Genomic DNA, 19,649 nt, shown 5'->3' on the forward strand with positions numbered 1-19,649 from the left:
TGCCCCGCCAGCCGGACCCCCTTCTGAGGTTGATCAACTTTCTCCTGGACTTGCAATCGAGACATTGTTGCGGCGTACTTTTCAGCGGGTGAAACGCTCTGTGACTGGATTCTTTTCAGGACTGCCGCCACTGTCTTTCGTGCAAGCTACATTGTTTCCTATCCTGTGTGGACCCTTATCCTCGTTTGTGGCTCGATTGGAGACGCCATGGTGTTCCTACGCTGCTCAGGATGGCGATGCTGAGGGTTTCTATTGCTGTTTCATGCTGGACTGGGTGGATTTTGGTGCGGCGATATACTGGATCTGTGCCACGCTTAGTGACTGGGTTTGTACTATTTGTGCAGGGGGCCCTTCTTCTTGTAGAGGGCGGCCATTTTATCCCTTTGTTCTCTGTGGGGCGATGTGCTATCCGGGGTCGTATTTGGATGGCCGCTTGAAATCTGGCCAGGGTTAGGGGTGATCCTGTTTGTTTTCTTGTTCTTGATGGGCGGGTGGGGGGCCCGGGTTGGGACGCTTCCTCGACGCGTGCTACACTAATTCTGACGTCTCTCCCTGCTTCTTTCCGTATTGTCGCTCTAATCCTGTAGTTCTGGGTGGTGGAGAGACTTACCGGCCGGGGAGTCCGGGTGCTTTGGAATTCGGCCCTCCTCTGTTATTAGGGTATTCTTTTTCTGTTTCTTTCTTTCTTTTTCTATATTTCGGGTTCTTTAGTGGGCGAAAGACACGCTGCCGGGGGGGGTAGGCCATAGCCTCCGCTTTGTTGTAGGGTGGGGGGTGGGTTTTCATTTCATACAGTTCATTTCTATGGGCCTTATCTATTTTCTGCGCTTTTCTTTATCTGTTTCTGTTCTGGGTCCGGGGGACGGGTCAGTGGAAGAGGGTGGCGTGCTACGTGGCGCGTACTTGCTAGTCGCAGCTCTTGCTCTTTGCCCCTGATTTGCCATGTTGTTTTTTGATGCTCGCTTATGGGTTTGCTTCCACACTATGCTGTTGTTTCCTCCTGTTCTGACGTAATGTTTCGGACTCAGTACTCCTTGATCTCTCTCCTTACTGTTTAAGTTCTTGTTATAACTTTTAAAACTAACCTTTAATGCTCCTGTTTCCTGGTGACACGTACTCGTTTGCAGGGCTATTTCTTGATTGTTGCTATAAATCCTGGTGCTGCTGGGAATTTGTCCTATTTGCTTTTGTGCTTACTGTATCGTGCCCGACCTGTAGGTTGTGGGTCCGTATTTGTTACTTTTTGTGCACAATAAAGGTTTTAAAAAAAAAAAAAAAAAAAAAAAAAAAAAATGATGAAAGAATGAATCATGACAAAAAAATTAAATTTTGCACGGACGCAGGTAAAGAACTCAAGGAGTTCAGTACATGAGCAAGAACATAGGGACACAGTCATCAAACGGACATTGACGTTTTTGTAGCATGCACCTTTTGTGAAATTGCTCAACATCATTCTGAGGGAATCGAAGAAATTATTTTTGGCTTGCTAGAGTGTGCATTCCAGAGAAGGGTTGTGTGAGTGGACACCTTCATGAAATCTGGGATTCCGAGACAGAATGGCACTGATTCAGAGATTTCTGGTGCTCTCAGATACGTTGATATGTTTTGCTGCATATTTTTGAAAGGAGAGGTGTAGTGCTTTATACACGATAACTGTTGTCTTGAAAGTATAGAAAGATCCCCATCGTCCCCCTGTAAAACCTCCTCCTGTGCAGTCTCAGGGATGTGCATTGTGTCCATTTCCAAGGCCTCGGCCTGTAAAACCTGAGAAATGGCTCTGATGTCTTAAGCCTCTTCCTGTGCTGTCTCAGGGATGCCTCTTAGTCTAAGGAATCCCCCTGTAGAATCCAAGAAATGGCTCTGATGTTTCAACCCTCCCTCTGTGCTGTCTCGGGGATGTCCCTGGGTCTAATCATTCCCTGTAAAACCTGAGGATTGCTGGGTTGTCTCAAGCCTCCTCCTGTGCTGTCTCAGGGATGTCTCTGGGTCCAAGGCCTCCACCTATAAAGCCCAATGGTTGGCTGTGATGTCTCAGGCCTCTTCTTGTACCACCTCACGGATGTCCTTGAGTCCAAATCTCCCCCTGTAAAACCAAAGGGTTGGCTCTGATGTCTCAGGTCTCCCCTGTAACGCCCAAGGTTTGGCTTTTATGTTTCTGGCCCCCTCCTGTGCTGTCTCAGAGATGTCTCTGTGTCCAAGGCCTCCACCTATAAAACCCAAGTGTTGGCTCTGATACTTCAGTACTAGTAAAGCTTACACAGAGATTAACCTTGTAGATATACAACAGGAATAGTTATTGAGTAGTCTTATACACCAGCAAACCATATACAAATTATGAAATTAACGCATGCACCTGGAAGGTGATAAACATAGAAGAGAGACATACAAGGTTGTGCTGGTGTTTGACAGGGACATAGCAAGGCAATGAACATAGAAGGGAGATGTACAGGGGTGTGATGCTGCTTGACAGGGAAACAGCAAGGCAATTAACAATTGCTTTATTAACCTTCCTGCTTTCTCAAATTTGCTTGAAAATGCACCATTTGTCCACTCTTTTTTCAAAATTTTCGCAGGGGGAGATCCCCCCCCCCAATTCTCCCCCCGAACCCTCAATAGGTTGTTCGGGCTCGTTCGCTGCAGCGCAGTACAATAATCTTTTTACGTCCCATCACTTTTAAATCTCACCAGCCGCCACTGTTAAACAGTGCTCTGGCTCAGTACTGAAGGAGTTAACTACAGTTGATCACTCAAGCAGAATAGAAAGGCAAGCAACTGTGAAGACAGCAGAATCTCATGGCTAACAAAATGGATGCCACAAGAAAAATGCCTTCAGCATATGCTAACGGCAATTATCTGCGATTTCCATATCCCTACTCTGCACCCGTAAATTATTTTTTTTAAACATTTTCAGGACAGGAGTCTAAATCACAGAGGACTTTATTGGCTGCTGAAACATTTGTTTTCATGTTGCGATCAGGTCATCAGAGGGCTTACTCCTGCGGGACTCTCACTCCTGTGGGAGCGAATTGGCCGTAGGGGGAAAAAAGAAAAGCCCACTCAGACAATCAGAACGCTTTTTTTTTTAAGTTGGAGTCGCGAGAGTCCCGTAAACTCAGTTGTCCAGATAAAAAATATTTTTTAACTGGAATCTTTTGAAAAATAACTACTGAACAAATGTACACCAAATCACAAAATGCACTCTTTCTGGACCAAGAGCTAGCTTAAACCGTGTGGAAATTGCATGGGGAAATTATGTTTTGACTCCCCAAGTCCCCCCCTGCTTTTTAAGCCTTGACTTGACAGATCACCCAAAAACTTTTTTGAAGATTTTTCAAACTGCACCAAAGTTATTAGCAAACCAAAAAAGACTCGCCTTAATATAACTACCCAGTGGTGACCTCCTCTGAGTGAGATATACGCATATCAATTACACAGTGTCGATCGCCACTGGATAGTTAGTTAGGATTGTGTTTCCATAGGAAATGCATTTTTTTGTGTTGCTAATAACTTTGCTGCCATTTGATGAATATCCGCCAAACTATCCAAACAAGAGCTACCTTTTGACTAGTTTGCGCATGGAAAGGTTTGAGGTGATTCATCAATCGAGGGGCCAAGATAAAAGAGGAGTCCAAAAACATGTTTTCCCCATTCAATTTTTTGATAGGAACATTAGACACAGCCATTGTGGAAATTAGCCTTTTCAGGGGCCCACCGATGCATGGGTTCACCCTTATCTGTCCACTGGTCCTTAAACCAACAAAATGGAGATTGGCACGGAAGCTGGAATATCTAATAACAAGTTTATTAATCACTCATGAGTGGGACTACATCAAAACAACACCCTCGGGCACTGTATGAGGTAGTACATGGAATAAAGAAACCAGGGGATTTTTATATCCCGTTTGTTGCACAAATAGAAGGTACAGGCATACACAGGAATAGCTATCGACTAACATGGTCAGACAAATATCTCTTGGTCAGCAAAGTGGGAGGGGAGACAGAACTGCTTACGTCAGTTGAAACAGCCTGACAGTTACATTCTAAGACAGGTGCATTCTAGCAACTACAGGCCTTTCTGAGCTCATGCATTGCTCTGGCTCAGTACTGAAGGAGTTAACTACAGTGGATGACTCAAGCAGAATAGAAAGGCAGGCAACAGTGAAGACGGCAGAATCACATGGCTTAACAAAATGGGTGCCGCAACGCTTATGCTAACGGCAATTTCTGCGAATTCCACACCATTGCCCAAACTGCTGAACGGATTTATAGCAAATTTTTCTTTTAGTGATTTGGTTTCAATCCGTTGAGTAGTTTTTAAGCAATTAATACTCAAAAACGTTGTATATCTGGGGGACTCGGACCTTGAGGACCTAAAAAAAAGGAAGACATAGGGTTAGGGAAAAGGATAGGGTAAATGTGACCACCCCCACCTTCCTCCCAGTCACCCACCCCTAGGGCCAAAATATATTTTTAAAAATGTTGCCACATATTCAAGGAGGGTCTGGGGCGAAAATTTGAAGGAAAAAAAAAACTGGGACTCCCATGCTTGTTTATTAAAAAAAAAATTGGAGTGGGCCAGAGCTCTAGGGGGGATGGGGTAGGCTAGGGTAACGCATAATGTTTTTATTTTGGGAGGTGGGCATGAGGCCCCCCTTCAAAGAACCTCTGGGGATTGCCACATGTCAACAGCACAAGGCTGAGTGCCGTGTACAGCATGGGATTGGCTACTTACGTGGGGTTGGACGCAGGCCAGACCCTGCAGGCAACTCTCTGCCGCACACGGCAAAAGGCACGTGATTGGAGTTACGTATGGTAATAAAATATTACTTTATGTTAAAGAAAAAAACCTAGAAATTCACTGAAAAAGACAAAGTTTAAAGTAGCATTATAGTTAGGTAAAATGTTCTGTAACAATGTAATGTTTTAAACTTAAAAAAAACATAGCTATAACTAGTGAATTTCTATCTCAAGTAACTATAAGGCACTCTCTTGCCATGCACTGCTAATTACCTCACATATTAAATCACTCGTGACATCTTCTGACATCATTGATAATATCACTGCAACATTTGCAATGAACTGATTGATGATACAATTGTGCATGTTAGGGTTTAGGGATGAAAGTTATAGTTAGTTTAGGGCATGAGTTATAGTTACTTGAGATAACTTTAACATGAATGTCTGTGGTTTTTTTTGGCTCAAAAGGTTAATGTTGTCAATGACAAATTCACCTAAATATAACTTTACTTAATACTTTAAACAAAAGCTAAAGTAACGTTATATTTAGATGAATTTGTCAGTGACAACATTAACGCTTTGAACTAAAACAAACACAGAAATTCACCAGTTATAACTTGCTCCCCCGCCATGTCCTGCTTGTGACCTCATATATTACTTCACGCATGACATGTTCTATGACCTAATTTATGACATCACTGATGACATCTCATATGACATCTCAAAATATATCATTGATATATACTGTGATAATACTAAACATACTATAAAATGTATTTTCTGAATAGGGCCCCTGATCTTCTAGAAAAATACATTTAAAAAACAGTACAGTCAAGAGTATTGTTCTGCAGCATGTTACACTACATAGATTTGTTTTATGCTTTATTGAGTTAAGCAAGATTTGTATGCCTCCAGGTATGGGCCCCATAGGGGTTAATATAGCATGAGGCCACCTGCTAAGGAGCCAACCCTTTAGCTATATTGTGATGCTGAAACAAAGGTAATGATGTCACGATATTGTGATTCATATATGGAACAGATTGGCATTGTCTTGAAACAAATACAATACCAGTAGCCTATCTCAGTGCTACTAATTTACCTTGTTTTGTTTGTATTTAGAAATCCAGATTACAGAGCAGCCTGTCTCTGCCTGTGTGCCTGCAGATTACACTCTGACTTTGCGGTGCAGGGCTGAGAGTGATTTATCGCTGCAGTACCAGTGGTATCAGCAGAGCGAGCAAAGTGAGGTAAGGCTGCTGAAAAGGTCGGATGACCTATTTGTAGGAAAAATGTTATCTTGACACATGCGTTTATAACTCTGTAACCATGAACAGAGAGTTTGGCGCTGAACTATTTCTTGCTTGCCACTCTATGTATCTATTTATTTGTGTATAGTATTAGGCTACTAGTAGCTTGATGCCGAGAGTGGTATTCCCAGAAGCAGCACCAAGTAAAGATAAAATAGTACTTTCAGCAATGAACTACCACCTGAGCCAGAATAAAATATCTATAAATATTTACAGATATAAATAATGTACATATGGTGTATTTAAAATATAGTCTATGCATCGTCAAAGGCATTCTTCTCATTGAGTTTTATGGTAGATACTTTTAGTGTAATGCTGTGATCAAACCCAAATTATTTTTTAAGAAAACTTAAGAAATAAGAAAGTGATTAGTGCAAATCACATTTTTATTCTGTTACAACATAAAGCAAATGTATTCCGTGTTCAACTGTCCTCGTTTCACAAACACTAGGCGTAGCGACCACGCTGCCGGGCACGCCGCTGGGTATTGAAAATTTAGATCAGATATTTGTTGCACTGTGAGTCTAATGTTTGTTATTTTTTGGTACAATTTGATGTTGTAAATGGACAGTTGAACACAGGGTACATTTGTTTAATGTAGTAACAGGATACAAATTTACCACAGATTACTTACTTGTTTTTTTCTTTTATTTTCTTTAAAAATAAGGTTGGGTTTGAACTGAGCATGGACTTTGGGGCACCCTTGGTTTCATTTTCATTTGATTATGGTTGCATATCACTCCTTTCAGAGACCGCATGTTGTACGTGGTTGAACATTTCATTCATGTGTATATTTTATGATATTATATACTGTTGCTGATGGGCCTTTTTACACCACAGTTACCCCTGACGAAGAGCGTCCTGCCCAAAATGCATTTTATGAATATCTGCATGGAGCCTAAGGTGTGATGTGACTTCAAACGTGCTGCAGAAAAAAGCCTATCTGGGCCTTTCGCTAGCATTGAAAGTTTGGAATCACGCTGCCACTGTATTTACTTTGAAACGTTTGAAGAATACTGGAATAAACGTGGATTACAGTGGATTACTTCAGTAAAAATTGTATAGTTGTTGTCTTTTGACTTTAATGGCTTATGTGCGGCTTGAATCTCGTGCGCGACGGCCCGCCAGTCAGTTATGAACTTTCTAAAAGTGTAATTTTCAAAATTGTAATAAAAAATCTGACTTTACTGTTAGGTTGGATATTAAATGGCTATTAATATAACTTCTTCATTCATTTTCCTATCTGCTCCCAAAACTAAAGTAAGCGTTATAAAATATTATAAAGTAATCCAGTGTTTAGCTATGGGATAGCCAGCCTTGCTACAGTGAAAAACGACTTAGGAGGTTTTTCAATGCCAGAATATGTAAATCCTTAAATATACGTGTCCTCATTTTTTAATGCTATGCAGTCTGCCATATGGACATTTAAGGCCTACCTTAGGGGTGACTTATAAGTATCAAAAAAGGTTTTGGCTTGACAAAGGTTTTATTTTTGTATACAAGACCGGCCAAAAGGCCTAAAGGGTGGAGAGGTACTCCTACACAAGGGAATTGGGACGGTATACGTCCTCCCAAGTAATATTCAATATCAATAGGTATCCTGCCCAAAATTTACTGAAATATTAGATTTTTTTTAAACACACTTTATTAGGTTTGTCAGATTTTATATATCATACAAGCATTGCATCTCAGGCCAACTTGTGTCCATAATGCATGTTTGACAATGGTGCACAGTACCATTACATTTACACTTCACTCCAGAATGTAATTCGCTAGTCATAGCAACCTTGCAACTTATTATATGTTAAACAGATATTTCAACTACAATTGTGGCATGTTGTCTAGATACATATACACATGTTTCAACATTAGTCCTAAACTTAATTAACTCTCCCTCCCCTCCCAACTCTACTGGACCCAGTTACACCTGTAAGGGCAGCCCGTGTTTATGTGGTGTTAATGCTCAATAGTATTATACGTAAGGTTGTTTTACTTGTATGTGCAGAGACTGGGTTATAGTGCACACCTACTCCTTTTGGGCTATGGAGACGGGTGTAGGCTCGAGTGACTTAAATGCTTCCATTATAAGGTCTCATTCCATTGAGATAGGTCTTTTGTGGAGGCCCCGGGCTTCTTCTCGCCTTATGGCAGCGCTTTCGGCACTTCCCCCACCTCTCGGTGCCATGTATACTCTGGGAGACCTGGCTAACTTCCACCGCTTTGTTATGCAGCGTTTCGCTATTAGTAGTGCCAGATCAAGGAAGCGTAATTGTACTTTCTTTGTTTTCGGGAGTCGGGTCATACCCACTAGGCAGGTGCCAGCCATGTCTCGTATGGGTAGGCCTGTCGCCATTTAATGCTCGTAATTATCTTGTTCCAGAATTCAGTAACTACCAGGCACGACTATAGTTTAGGGAGGAGATCTGCTTCCACCAATTTGCATCTAGGGCAATAATGTTGTGTAAAAAGAAACATATGTTGCAGGCGATGCGGGGTGAAATCGACTCTATGTAATATATATTGGATGAATTCGAATTTGGCGTTGCGGGACACCTTTATAGGGTATTCTAACATCCCCGCCCATTCTTTATCGGTAAGATCTTTCTCAAGATCCTCAGCCCATTTGTTGCGCATGACAGAGAGGGGAGTAGCTGCATGTGCCCTAATGCCTCTATGTAGCCATTTCATAAGGTGACACCCTTTCCCCATTAAATAAATTGCCTGTACCAGACCATGTGTTGGAGGTTCCACCCTCAGCGTTGCCCAGTGCTTCTTGCTGTAGTCTTGTACTGTAGCGTGAGTTAAATATAGATTACCTGATATCCAGTTGTTAGATTTGGGGGTCTCTAGTTGGCAGAGGTAGGTACCTTTGACCAAATAGGGACCCTTGCGTCTAGTCAGGGTAAGGGGGTACACCCCTAAAATAACCCCTGCTCACCCCTTTGGTACCTTGGCATGAGCAGACAGGCCTATCTTAGAGGCAGTGTGTAAAGCATTTGTGAACACATACAGTAACCCAGTGACAGCACTGCAGATAGACACCACACAAGTTGTAGTATAAAAATAAGTATTTTTATATAGACTTAACACAAGACCACAAACGACAAAAATTCACAATACTGTACTTTAAAAATAGTAGAACTAGATTAGTTCTCTTTAGATGTAAAATGCCCCACTTTAAGTTCAATGTACCTTTGGACGCGTAACGCTGTACAGCGAAAGTGTTGCAGGCAATGTTCCCTCTAATTTTTTTCCTCTGTGTGCGGCAGTGTAGGGTCTTTGTGTGCTAAAGCCATGGCTATGGGCGCCAGGAACCAGACCGCCCGTGTGTGCATCGCCAAATATCACTTCAAACGTTTGCTTAAAACCCTAGCATCCCAGCTCTGTTAAGAAGATACATTTTATTCCTCTGTCTGGTGTAACATTTCCAATACAGTGATTTACACACAGTGATTCAGAGTCTCTGTGTAATGTGTATGCGAAGTAAAGTGCTATTAAACAAAAAAAATATGAAAGAGAGAGGAGTTATGGAGACTTGAGGGTCACTGTTAAAGGATGGTAATGAGGGTATCCGTGGCTGAGGTGGTCATTGGGCCGCCAACAAACATTGTCACACCAGGCACCACCAGCACGAAAGTCGGCCCTGTTCAAATGGCACTAATAATTATAGTGAAATTATGAAAACATCCCACATTGCAATTTGAAACCACGGCAGCTATGTTACTGCATTTCTTTTCTTAATTGTGATGGGCTGTGGGTGATTGTGTGCTTTTGTTAAGGTTTTCGTGTTCATTGCAGCTCACGATGGGTGCTGCGATTAACATGAAAACTTTAAAAATGCACAGGGACATCTTAAGGATTTTGAGTGCCTGGCCCAAACTTATTTGTGGGACCCCTGATTAGAACAGCTTTGGATTTATGATCCAATTTCAGCTTTTTCCATGTCCTTTTTGGCCTGTCTCCGATGCTGCAGAGCCACATTGGTCCAAATTCTAAATGTGCTTCCATCCAATATTCAGGGATAGTGGTATGTGTTTTCAAAATTGTAACATAGCCTGAAGGAAAAGGAGAGGAGACTAATGAGAAAAAGGATTTAGTGGCGGAGAAAGGGGGAGAGAGAGGAACAAAGTAGAAAAAAAGTCAGGGCGCAAAGACGAGCAATGGGGAAGGAATAATGTAGAAATTGGTAAGAGAGGGACGGAAAGAGAAAGGCAGCCAGAGGCTTTGGAGAACTGGGACGGAGAACGGAGAATGGAAAATCGGTAAGAGAGAAAGCAAAGAACAGGCAGTGAGAGGGAAATGGAGACAAGAATGGGATGGGGCAAGGGGAAAGTGGGTAAACGTGGAGTGGGACTGATATGAGGAAGAAGAAAAAGAAGAGAAGGAGACGGCGAGAGCAGCTGAGGAGTGGAAGAAAAAAGGACAAAAGATATGTCAGAGAAGACAGCATGTGTGGTATGGCAATGCTCCAGAAGTAGCATCACTGTATATCGACGTTGGGGGGTTCTATAAGGAGCCTTTTTCCCATCTTGTCATTTCTAAATGCTTGCTCTATGTAACCGTGCTCACTTAAACGAACTAAGAAGGGTGGAAGGCTGGTTAGGCCTTGCCAAGATTTTTTATCTTGCCGAGATGCAGGTCTGAGCAGATGGCAGCTGCAAGTGTGTAAATGACTGATCCATCTGTCTGGAGTATTCTCTTCACTAACACTTGCTTCCCTTCTCTTTTTGAAACTCAGGGGCAGCAACATTGTCGTGGTGCCACCAGGGCTTTAAGTGGAAGCTTTTTCAATATTATATGAAAGCCATAGTTGCTGCTTATTCATCTTATGCAACTAACAACCATTGACAAAGGCAATAGTCCTGATTTGTAGATATGATGTTACTTGTTGTATCATAAAACTGGATGCAATGACAGAAACAGCAAAATATAAGTCGGGCGGTACACTATGCTAAGTACAGATTTTTTGCTTATGTGTCTTAAGCCACACTCTTAATTACACTGGCCACGGCCCTTTGAAAATCTTCCATGCTTCTTTTGCATTGAGGGATTTCAAAAGAGATCTTGATACTTCATATCAGGTGCCTTCATATTTGGGTGTACATATTTACGTTTGATAGGTTATGCATGACATGGTATTTCAATGTGCAAGCAGCTCGAAAGTAGAAACACATAGAAATCATTGTTTGTGTTTAACGTCTCACATTCCAAGGGCTTTCTTAGTAAGGGCATTAGAGGGAAACTCTGCTCTAGATATTTCAAAATGGATTTTAAACACTTTTTGTATGTGGTGTTAAATAGCTCGCTTTAACACCGTCCTTGACATCTTTGTGATCTGTGGGATCCTCCTTTGTAAGAATCTGGGGGGAGAGCTTATCTTGCGTATTGGTGTAGGTGGCAGTTTAAAAGTAGCAGCTAATCAATAACGGAATCGAAAATTTAAGGTATTCTACATTTAAAGTATTGTTCTTCTGCAAGTAGATTTGTGTTTTTTCCACTCGAGCTGCAGCGCTTGGAGTTGCTACCTCCGCCCTCTCCATTTGAGTTCTTATTCTGTTTTCCCCAAGGTCTCACTCTGTACCTCGGGAAAACGTAAATGTGACATTCTGTGGTGAGATGTAGCCCAGCTCTGTTGAGAATGATTCAGCAAGTCTATAAACATGACGTGTGCTTTTCACGCCTTATTTGTAGAGTTGCTGCATCTCTTTTCTTACCAGAGCTGGGCTGGGGGGTGATTGTGGGCATTTGTTAAAGATTTCAGGTTAATCGCAGCGTCCGTCTGGAGCTGCAATTAACCTGAACACTTAACAAAGTCTCACAATCACCGGCAGCCCAGTTCTGGTAAGATAAAAAAATCAGCAAGTTTAGAAACATGACGTGTGCTTTTCACGCCATGTTGTAGCTTGTCGAATTTCTTTTCTTAATAGAGTGCCGCAGCTGCAGGGGTGATGACGAGCAGATTGTTTGCTTTTGTTTAAAGTATTAATGTTAATTGCTGCTGGTGATGGCGCTGCAATTAGCATGAATACTTCAACAATAGCACAACAGTATGCACACAGCCTGAAAGAAACACCCGTTTTCGGGCCGCAGTGGCGCGATCTTTCTCCTTTGATGTGCTGTGTGCGCGCGCTCCACACACAGCTCTGCGCGCTACATTTAACAGAGCTGCGCGCGTGCACATGCCCGCACGTTGTTGGGAACAGTGGTTGCAGGTAAGGTGATGTGATGTGTAGGTTCCTTACACGCAAGAACGGTGATGCGTCGGGTCCCTACTGATGCGTAGGGGATTGGTCAGTTCTTCTCGGCGTGGGAAGGCGATGCGTTGGTTTCTGACTGCACTTCCGTGGCGATGCGACCGGCAGCGCCATGATGTGATGAAAATCCGGTGCAATGCAACAAATATGGCGTCTTCTTCTCGATGTGACACGATGCGTGCACGCCCGACGGCCATGCGGCAATTCAAAGATTCTTCTGAGCCACGACAGGCCCTGCGAGACACTTCTTCTGTGATGCGACCGCGTCTGATGCAACTGCAACACTCTTCTCCGGGGATGCGAGACACTTCGGCGATGCGACATTGGCGACACCCTTCTTCAGTGATATTACGACAGCGGCTGTGGCGGCGACACGCTACTCCAAAGATGCGACAGCGTCTGTTGCGACTGTGACATTCTTCTCCGGTGATGCGAGGCACTTCTGCGAGGCAAAGCGGCAGCAGTGACACTCTTCTACAGTGATACGACGACAGCGGCTGCAGCGGCCATACACTTCTTCTTCGTGAGTCGCGCTTACAGCTCCTTGCGACTATACAGACCCTCAGAAAGCTCAACACAACAGCAGGCACTTCAAAAGAACTCTTGGGGAGCTGGTGGGTGAAGTCTGCTGTCTCTGAGACAGGAGGCATGCTCTATCTCAAGCCCTTGGAGATCCTTTACAAGTTGAATTCAAAAGTAGCACAAGGTCCTTTTTCCTTTCTTTCGCAGTCAGGCAACCACTGCAGGCCAATCCCCTAAACAGCACTCAGCTTAGGGATAGTCTCCTCCTCAGTTCCTCTGGTTCCCCTCATCAGCAAAGGTTCTTCTTGTTTCCCAAAAGTGATCTAAATTTCTTTATACACCAAAATCCTTTGTCTCTGAAGGCAGAGAGTGTCTGTGCCTAGTCCAAACCAGTTCTGTTCAGTCCTGGAGCACTTTGTTGACAAGACTCCTTCTTTCCTTTGACAGTGTGGGTCAGGGACCTCAGACGCACCACAGGGGGTGGAGCCAGCATTGTGGAAGGCAGGCACAGCCCTATTCAGGTCCCAGGTGCAACTCCTCCCACCACTCTACATGCAGATGGGTCTATTTAGCCCTGTGCTGACTCACCCTGTCTCCTGAAGTCCCCCAGCCCCTGTCACTCAAACTCTAGACAAGGAATACAAAACCTAGCAGAGGCAGGCTTGGATAGTTAGGCAAGAAAAGACCTACTTTCTAAAAGTTGTATTTTCAAACACAGAATGTTAAAACCAACTTCACTAGAAGATGTATTTTATCATTCCGAGTTCAGGCATACTAAACTTGAATTTCTACCATGTTCCCAGGGTCAGTTAGGATTATAGGATGTTATAATCAATTGCCCATTCTGGCCTATGGGGAACAGGTAGCCTTGAAATAGTGAAAAATGAAAATGGCTGTAATTCACTATCAGAACATGCCACACACACCAGGGCATGTCCTACCTTATACTTGAAATGCACCCTGCCCTTGGGCCTACCATAGGGGTGTCTGATAGGAAGAAAAGGGAAGGTTTAGGGGCTGGCAAGTGGGTGCACTTGGCATTCAACATGGCAGTACCAGACTGCACACAGGCTTTGCAATGGCAGGCCTGAGACACACTTTACAAGCTGCTCTGGTGGGTGGCACAACCAGTACTGCAAGCCCACCAGGAGCATTTGATTTACAAGCCCTGGGCACACGCATTGCACTGTACTAGGGTCTGACAAGTAAACCAAATTAGGGAGAGCATATGAAGACAAAATACAGAAGAAAGGCAAAAAGTTCAGGGATGACCCTGCAAAAAGGGCCAAGTCCAACACCTGTGTTCTCTGGTGTAGTTATCATGGTCCATCAGGGCGCCGTGTCTAAACAGCGACTCCACTGTTGTGACCCCCCTTTAACCACGTGAGGATCCTACGTTTGGTGATTAGACCCGCTGGTGTGGGGATACCAAGGAGTGGTGTGTTATCGGCATACGAATGACACTTATGTGTATATGACAGTGTCTTCCTCCAGTATGCGAGCACCATACGTAGTAATGTCGGGGCTCCCGGTGGTACTATGGCCCAGGGCACCAGCAATGTGTGCATAGTGCCTCGCTCAATATCACAGGCTGTGTATCCTTGTTCATGCAGATTACGTCCCACGAGCCAATATGACAGCCACTACAGTCGGGTCGCATAGCAGTACGCTCGGAGATCAGGTGCGCCCAGTCCTCCCTTATCCGTGTCTAGTTGCAGTTTAGCTAGGCTTACCCTTCGGCGGCCTGTTCCCCTTATCAGCTCGGATATAGGAGTGTATAGCGATTTGAAAATAGGGGTGGGGATTATTAACAGCAGGTTTGTACAGTTATATAAAAGCCGTGGGAGGACCACCATTTTTGAAATAGCTACCCGCCCCATCACTGATAATGGCAACTATGTCCAGAAGGTTATTTGTGATCTAAGTACCCATATCGCTTTGGTGATGTTGCCCTCAATTAGGTCTGGTGCACTTCTATGTATTTGGATAACTAGGTATTTGAATGTGTGCTGCACCACAGACATGGACAGCTGCCCAAATTTTATAGCTTCTGGACGTTCTCCAGGACAGAAGTAAAAGGTCTTGGACTTTGCCTCATTTATGGCAAGTCCCAAAATCCGTGCAAATTGTGAAAAAATCTCTTGCACCGGCTCTAGGGCCGTAACCAAATCCTTCGCGTAGATGATTGCTGTCAGCGTAAGCAGACATCATATGTGTGGTGTTCCCCAGCCTAATACCCATCTGTCCTGCAGCTGATCTCGACTTAATGGCCAGGGGTTCTAATACTAACACAAATAATAGTGGGAATAGGGGGCAACCTTGCCGTGTGCCTCTGCCAACAGGATATGCGCACAATATCTGATTGCCAGTGCGGGCCTGTCTCTCAGCTAGTTGTTTCCCTTGTAGTTCAGAGAAGGGGGGAGGAGACCACTCCCAGGCCGCAATGGCGCGAGCGCGTCGCCGCTCACCCCGTGCTCGGCTGGGGGCACTACGGGGATTCAGGCCCTCTAATGGAACAGAGCGCTTCAGGCCCCAGAAGCACCGCAGGCAACGCGGGCAGCTCGCACTGCACACCTCCGCGTATAGCGATCTCCCGCTCCCCGCCGCCTTAGGCCAACAAGGACGACGCCTCCAGCCGCCCCCTCACTCACCACTTCATTTCAGGGCGGGAGCCAGATCGGCGATCCAGGAAGCACGCACCAGTCCGCCCCAGGGACTGGAGGGGGTGGGGGGGATCACCGCAGCCCACCGAGCCTCGACCGGCAGTGAAGGCCCGATGCAGGGTCCAGGACTCAGCCTATGCGCACCCGGTCTCGTATCGAGGGGGGAGAGATCCGGGCAGGTACTCCGTTGGTGTATGTTGCTGCGGCTGCAGCGCGTTGTCTCCGCCGCTAACCCCCATCTCTCGTCCCACAGGCTCGGCCGCACATGCGGTCTCTGCACCGTGCCTGGTTCCTGCCCCCCAATCAGTAGCTCACGGGGCTCCAGTCAGCTAAGCAGCGGACTCCTTACAGCCACTCACATATCAGATCCAACTTCACGATTATTGCAGCGGATGAGGATCCGTTAGTCAGGATTTAAGCAGGATTTTCCTGGTCCGGGTGCAGAGTTCTCTTAATGTGCGTCCGCCATGGTTGCCAGTTGGCCACGCCAGTGGAACTGGAATATCAGATATAAGCACAATTCTCTATCAGAAGAGTGATAATATGCTTCTACCAGTACTGGGAGCAATACCTCTTTGTACAGTAAACCTCACACACTCTAATAGTGTCATGCTTCATCATTAGGTTCACCCTGGCTCCTAAAGGCCAGGGTAGGCTGGACTGTATTTCAGGGAGAGTGCTTTTGAGAAAAGGACAGGGGAGTTAAAGATTAAAAATCCACCACACACTCCAGGTATCCCTTTAATATGGAGGGATGGCAGACATTAAAATCATAAAAGTAGGGTGTTCCCAGTATACAGTGGTCCTATGACCCTAAATCTTTGCCAACATGTTTCAGCCAGTGAACGGCCCTATGGGTCCACAGCTTTCTTCAGGGCAAAACTCAACGATAAATCGCTCCCTGGAAATATCAACACAGTACGAAAATTATAATTATTTTAAAAAAACCACAAAAACGCAATATGGATATACTTATCCTAGATGTGGCGTTCACTCTTAGGTTCGTCCAGCCTGTAGGGAGACAGAACATAACACAAAACTATTGTGTATATACCACAAGCTGAAAGAGTCGATGATTACAGATAAACTGAAAATAGCATTGGAAAAACTTGGGAGACAAAATGTGTTCTTTTTAAACATCTGCTGTAGTGTAGTTCTCACTGATCTGTGGGATCTGCATGTTTCTTGGACAACATTACTTTGGGTGCGGTGCCTAGACTGGTTCCAAGCACCCCTGCAGTATTTGTTGGCCTAGAGACCAGCTAGCTCAAAGTTCTACCATAAGCCACCATAACTCTACCAGGGAGCGAATGGTCTCTGGCAACCAATGCAAATGACAACCCTGACCCGTTACGCTCGCGGAAATAGATCAGGACCTTTTGCTCAGTCAATCTTGGTTACTTGTGTTCAGAGAAATATTCTGAGAAAGACAATGAGATGTTTTCAATATATTTATTAAACCAACGTAATTCTTGTATAAAATACATGTGCTGCTATAATCAGTAGACAGAAGCAGATGAAAGTTATTATAAGCACCAAAAGAGTTAACAGTAGATGCAGTTCTACCATTGTGCTAAAACTGTACATATATGCAGCCATCTAATACAAGGCAGTAATCAAGCGCAGTCCTCCTACTATGCGAACCCTACTCTGTGTGTACCTAGAGTTCGTGTTGGAGTGAAGCCATGAATCCCCCCAAGGGATGATCCAACCCCATTACCTGGTGGAGAAAATGTAGGAAACCCTCTTGGTCACGAACTGGCCTCCCCTCACAGAAATGTCAGATCGCTGCATGGTAATGTCTCAGCAAGCAGGGACCCACGGTGTCAGTTGAAGTGCCTCCTCCACTAATTCTATGAGAGGCTGATTATTTATAATAAAAAGCATCCTTGAGATGTATGTGTAGAATAGCAATGTTATGGATATGTAGATAGTCTTGTCAACCCATGGATAAAGATAGAATGACATTTGTACATTCGTGTGTATAGGCCTTTTGCTCGGTGTTCGAGGCATAATGATAAGGTTATGCAAAGCCAGATGTGTAAACAGAAGTAGTTTCAGAGAAACTTATCCAACGTTGTAACACATCTGAATATTTGCAAAAGGGCACAGCAGAAATGTTATTGTGAAAAAGAGGACAATGTAAGCAATTATCAAGTTTGCAACATGGGCGTAACACAGGCACATACCGTGCAAGATATACCATTGCATTCATTATTGGAAATTCCACTTTTAGATCTTCTTTTACATTTTTCTAAAGAGATTATTCTCCACCTATTAAACATTGCATCTTACGTAGGTCATCTTTTTATTTTATTTATTTTTAGCTGTTTTATAACGCGCTCTGTTACTACCAGAGTATCCTGGCGCGAAAGGAAAAAGCAAGCAGGTAAAATTAGTCTAATAAGCAAATCTAAAAAGATGAGTTTTCAGTGCCTCCTTAAAAGGTACAAAATTCTGGATTGATCTCAAAAACAATGGCAGAGTGTTCCAGGCAGAAGCCGCAAGGACAGCAATTGACTGGCCTCCAAGACGCACTCGCCGAAAGCGAATAACATACAATTTTAACCTTGATTTGTTCATGGCTTTCTGTGTAATCTTGTGACTTATGTACCTTTCTTCTCTAGTATCTTTGAACTAACAGCACAATCAGGATTGTAGGAAAATGCTTCTTTTTAAGTGGCCAACCCCATTTTTTGAGGACTCATGCTGCTGTTTTTGTGTATAATCTCTGTGCACTCTGGCTCTGCTAAACAGGCTTGAGAGCATGTGCTCTGACTCCTAAAATATGTTGAAATTGGTTATAATTTGCGCTCCCGGTTATATGGTATTTATATTTTTGTCATTTCCGTCTGTATTTATCCATATTTATTTTTTGCTAATTTTATCTGGATTTATCCATATTTATTTTAGGCTTTGTGAAAAAATGAAGCTGAAATGTGTATATTTCTGCACTTATTCAATCAGTTAATGTACACTCATGCCTGAATGCCTGACAGGTTTCAATGATATATATACACACACACACTCAGATGGTAAAATATGCAATTATAAGAAAATTTGTAAATTCTTGTATCAAGGTTGTACAAATCTACTGCTGTTTATGGCTCTTTACTAAAATTCCCAAAACATTTGTCATCCCCTTGCATGTCAATCATGGCTGTTAGCATTTAGAATCACTCAAAAACAACCCATTTACTGTCTTTATCTACATTTAAACATAAATAGACAGGAAAATAAATTTATTTCTGTCTATATTTATATGTAAAAATCAGTAAAAGCGACAAACAGGGAGCCTTAGTTATAATTAAAAATGGCATATTTAATTTTGGTTATATTTCTAATTTGCATATTTAACTTATCTATAAGACATTTGGAAATGGAACAAAGTGTACCCAGGGCCTGTAAGTTAAATGTCGCAAGTGTACCGCTTCAGAAAAGGGGGTGGTGATGGACAGAGCATCTGAATTAAGCAGAACACTCCTACCCAGTCAAAAGATCAGGGCTTCCGGGGACCGGTTTCTGGCATTACAGCCATCTTCGGCCCGGCTTGCTTGAATCCTGATGGTGCAGTGAGCAAGGGACTCATGTCTGAGCATACCCTTCCACTCCTATAGTGGCCAAAACGATTCAGAAAAGGGGGTGGTGATGGACAGAGCATCTGAATTAAGCAGAACACTCCTACCCAGTCAAAAGATCAGGGCTTGATCCATCACCGTTTTTTAGCTCACTGCACCATCCCAGTTCAGAACCTGGCTATATGCAAATTAGTCTGTCCCTGGCCCAGTGCATCATGGGAACAGGGCAGACCAAACTACCAAGCCAATTCTTTACTGGAAAGGAAACAAGCTTCCGGGCACCGGTTTCTGGCATTACAGCCGTCTTCGGCCCGGCTTGCTTGAATCCTGATGGTGCAGTGAGCAAGGGACTCATGTCTGAGCATACCCTTCCTCTCCTATAGTGGCCAAAACGATTCAGAAAAGGGGGTGGTGATGGACAGAGCATCTGAATTAAGCAGAACACTCCTACCCAGTCAAAAGATCAGGGCTTGATCCATCACCGTTTTTTAGCTCACTGCACCATCCCAGCTCAGAACCTGGCTATATGCAAATTAGTCTGACCCTGGCCCAGTGCATCATGGGAACAGGGCAGACCAAACTACCAAG

At 43.8% G+C, this 19,649-nt stretch overlaps 1 protein-coding gene across 18 annotated transcripts in view; it reads left to right on the forward strand.

Moving 5' to 3' along the window:
- LOC144826666 (mucosa-associated lymphoid tissue lymphoma translocation protein 1-like) overlaps window positions 1–19,649 on the forward strand; it is a 1,784,778-nt gene that overhangs the window by 878,527 nt on the left and 886,602 nt on the right. For all 18 annotated transcript variants that reach the window (XM_078685246.1, XM_078685243.1, XM_078685249.1 and 15 more), the window contains one exon: window positions 5,857–5,984. In XM_078685246.1, coding sequence (XP_078541372.1) covers window positions 5,857–5,984 — 128 coding nt within the window. The remainder of the gene's footprint in view (window positions 1–5,856; window positions 5,985–19,649) is intronic.

Source organism: Lissotriton helveticus, chromosome 3_2 (assembly GCF_964261635.1).
Source record: "Lissotriton helveticus chromosome 3_2, aLisHel1.1, whole genome shotgun sequence".
Lineage (NCBI taxonomy): Eukaryota > Metazoa > Chordata > Amphibia > Caudata > Salamandridae > Lissotriton > Lissotriton helveticus.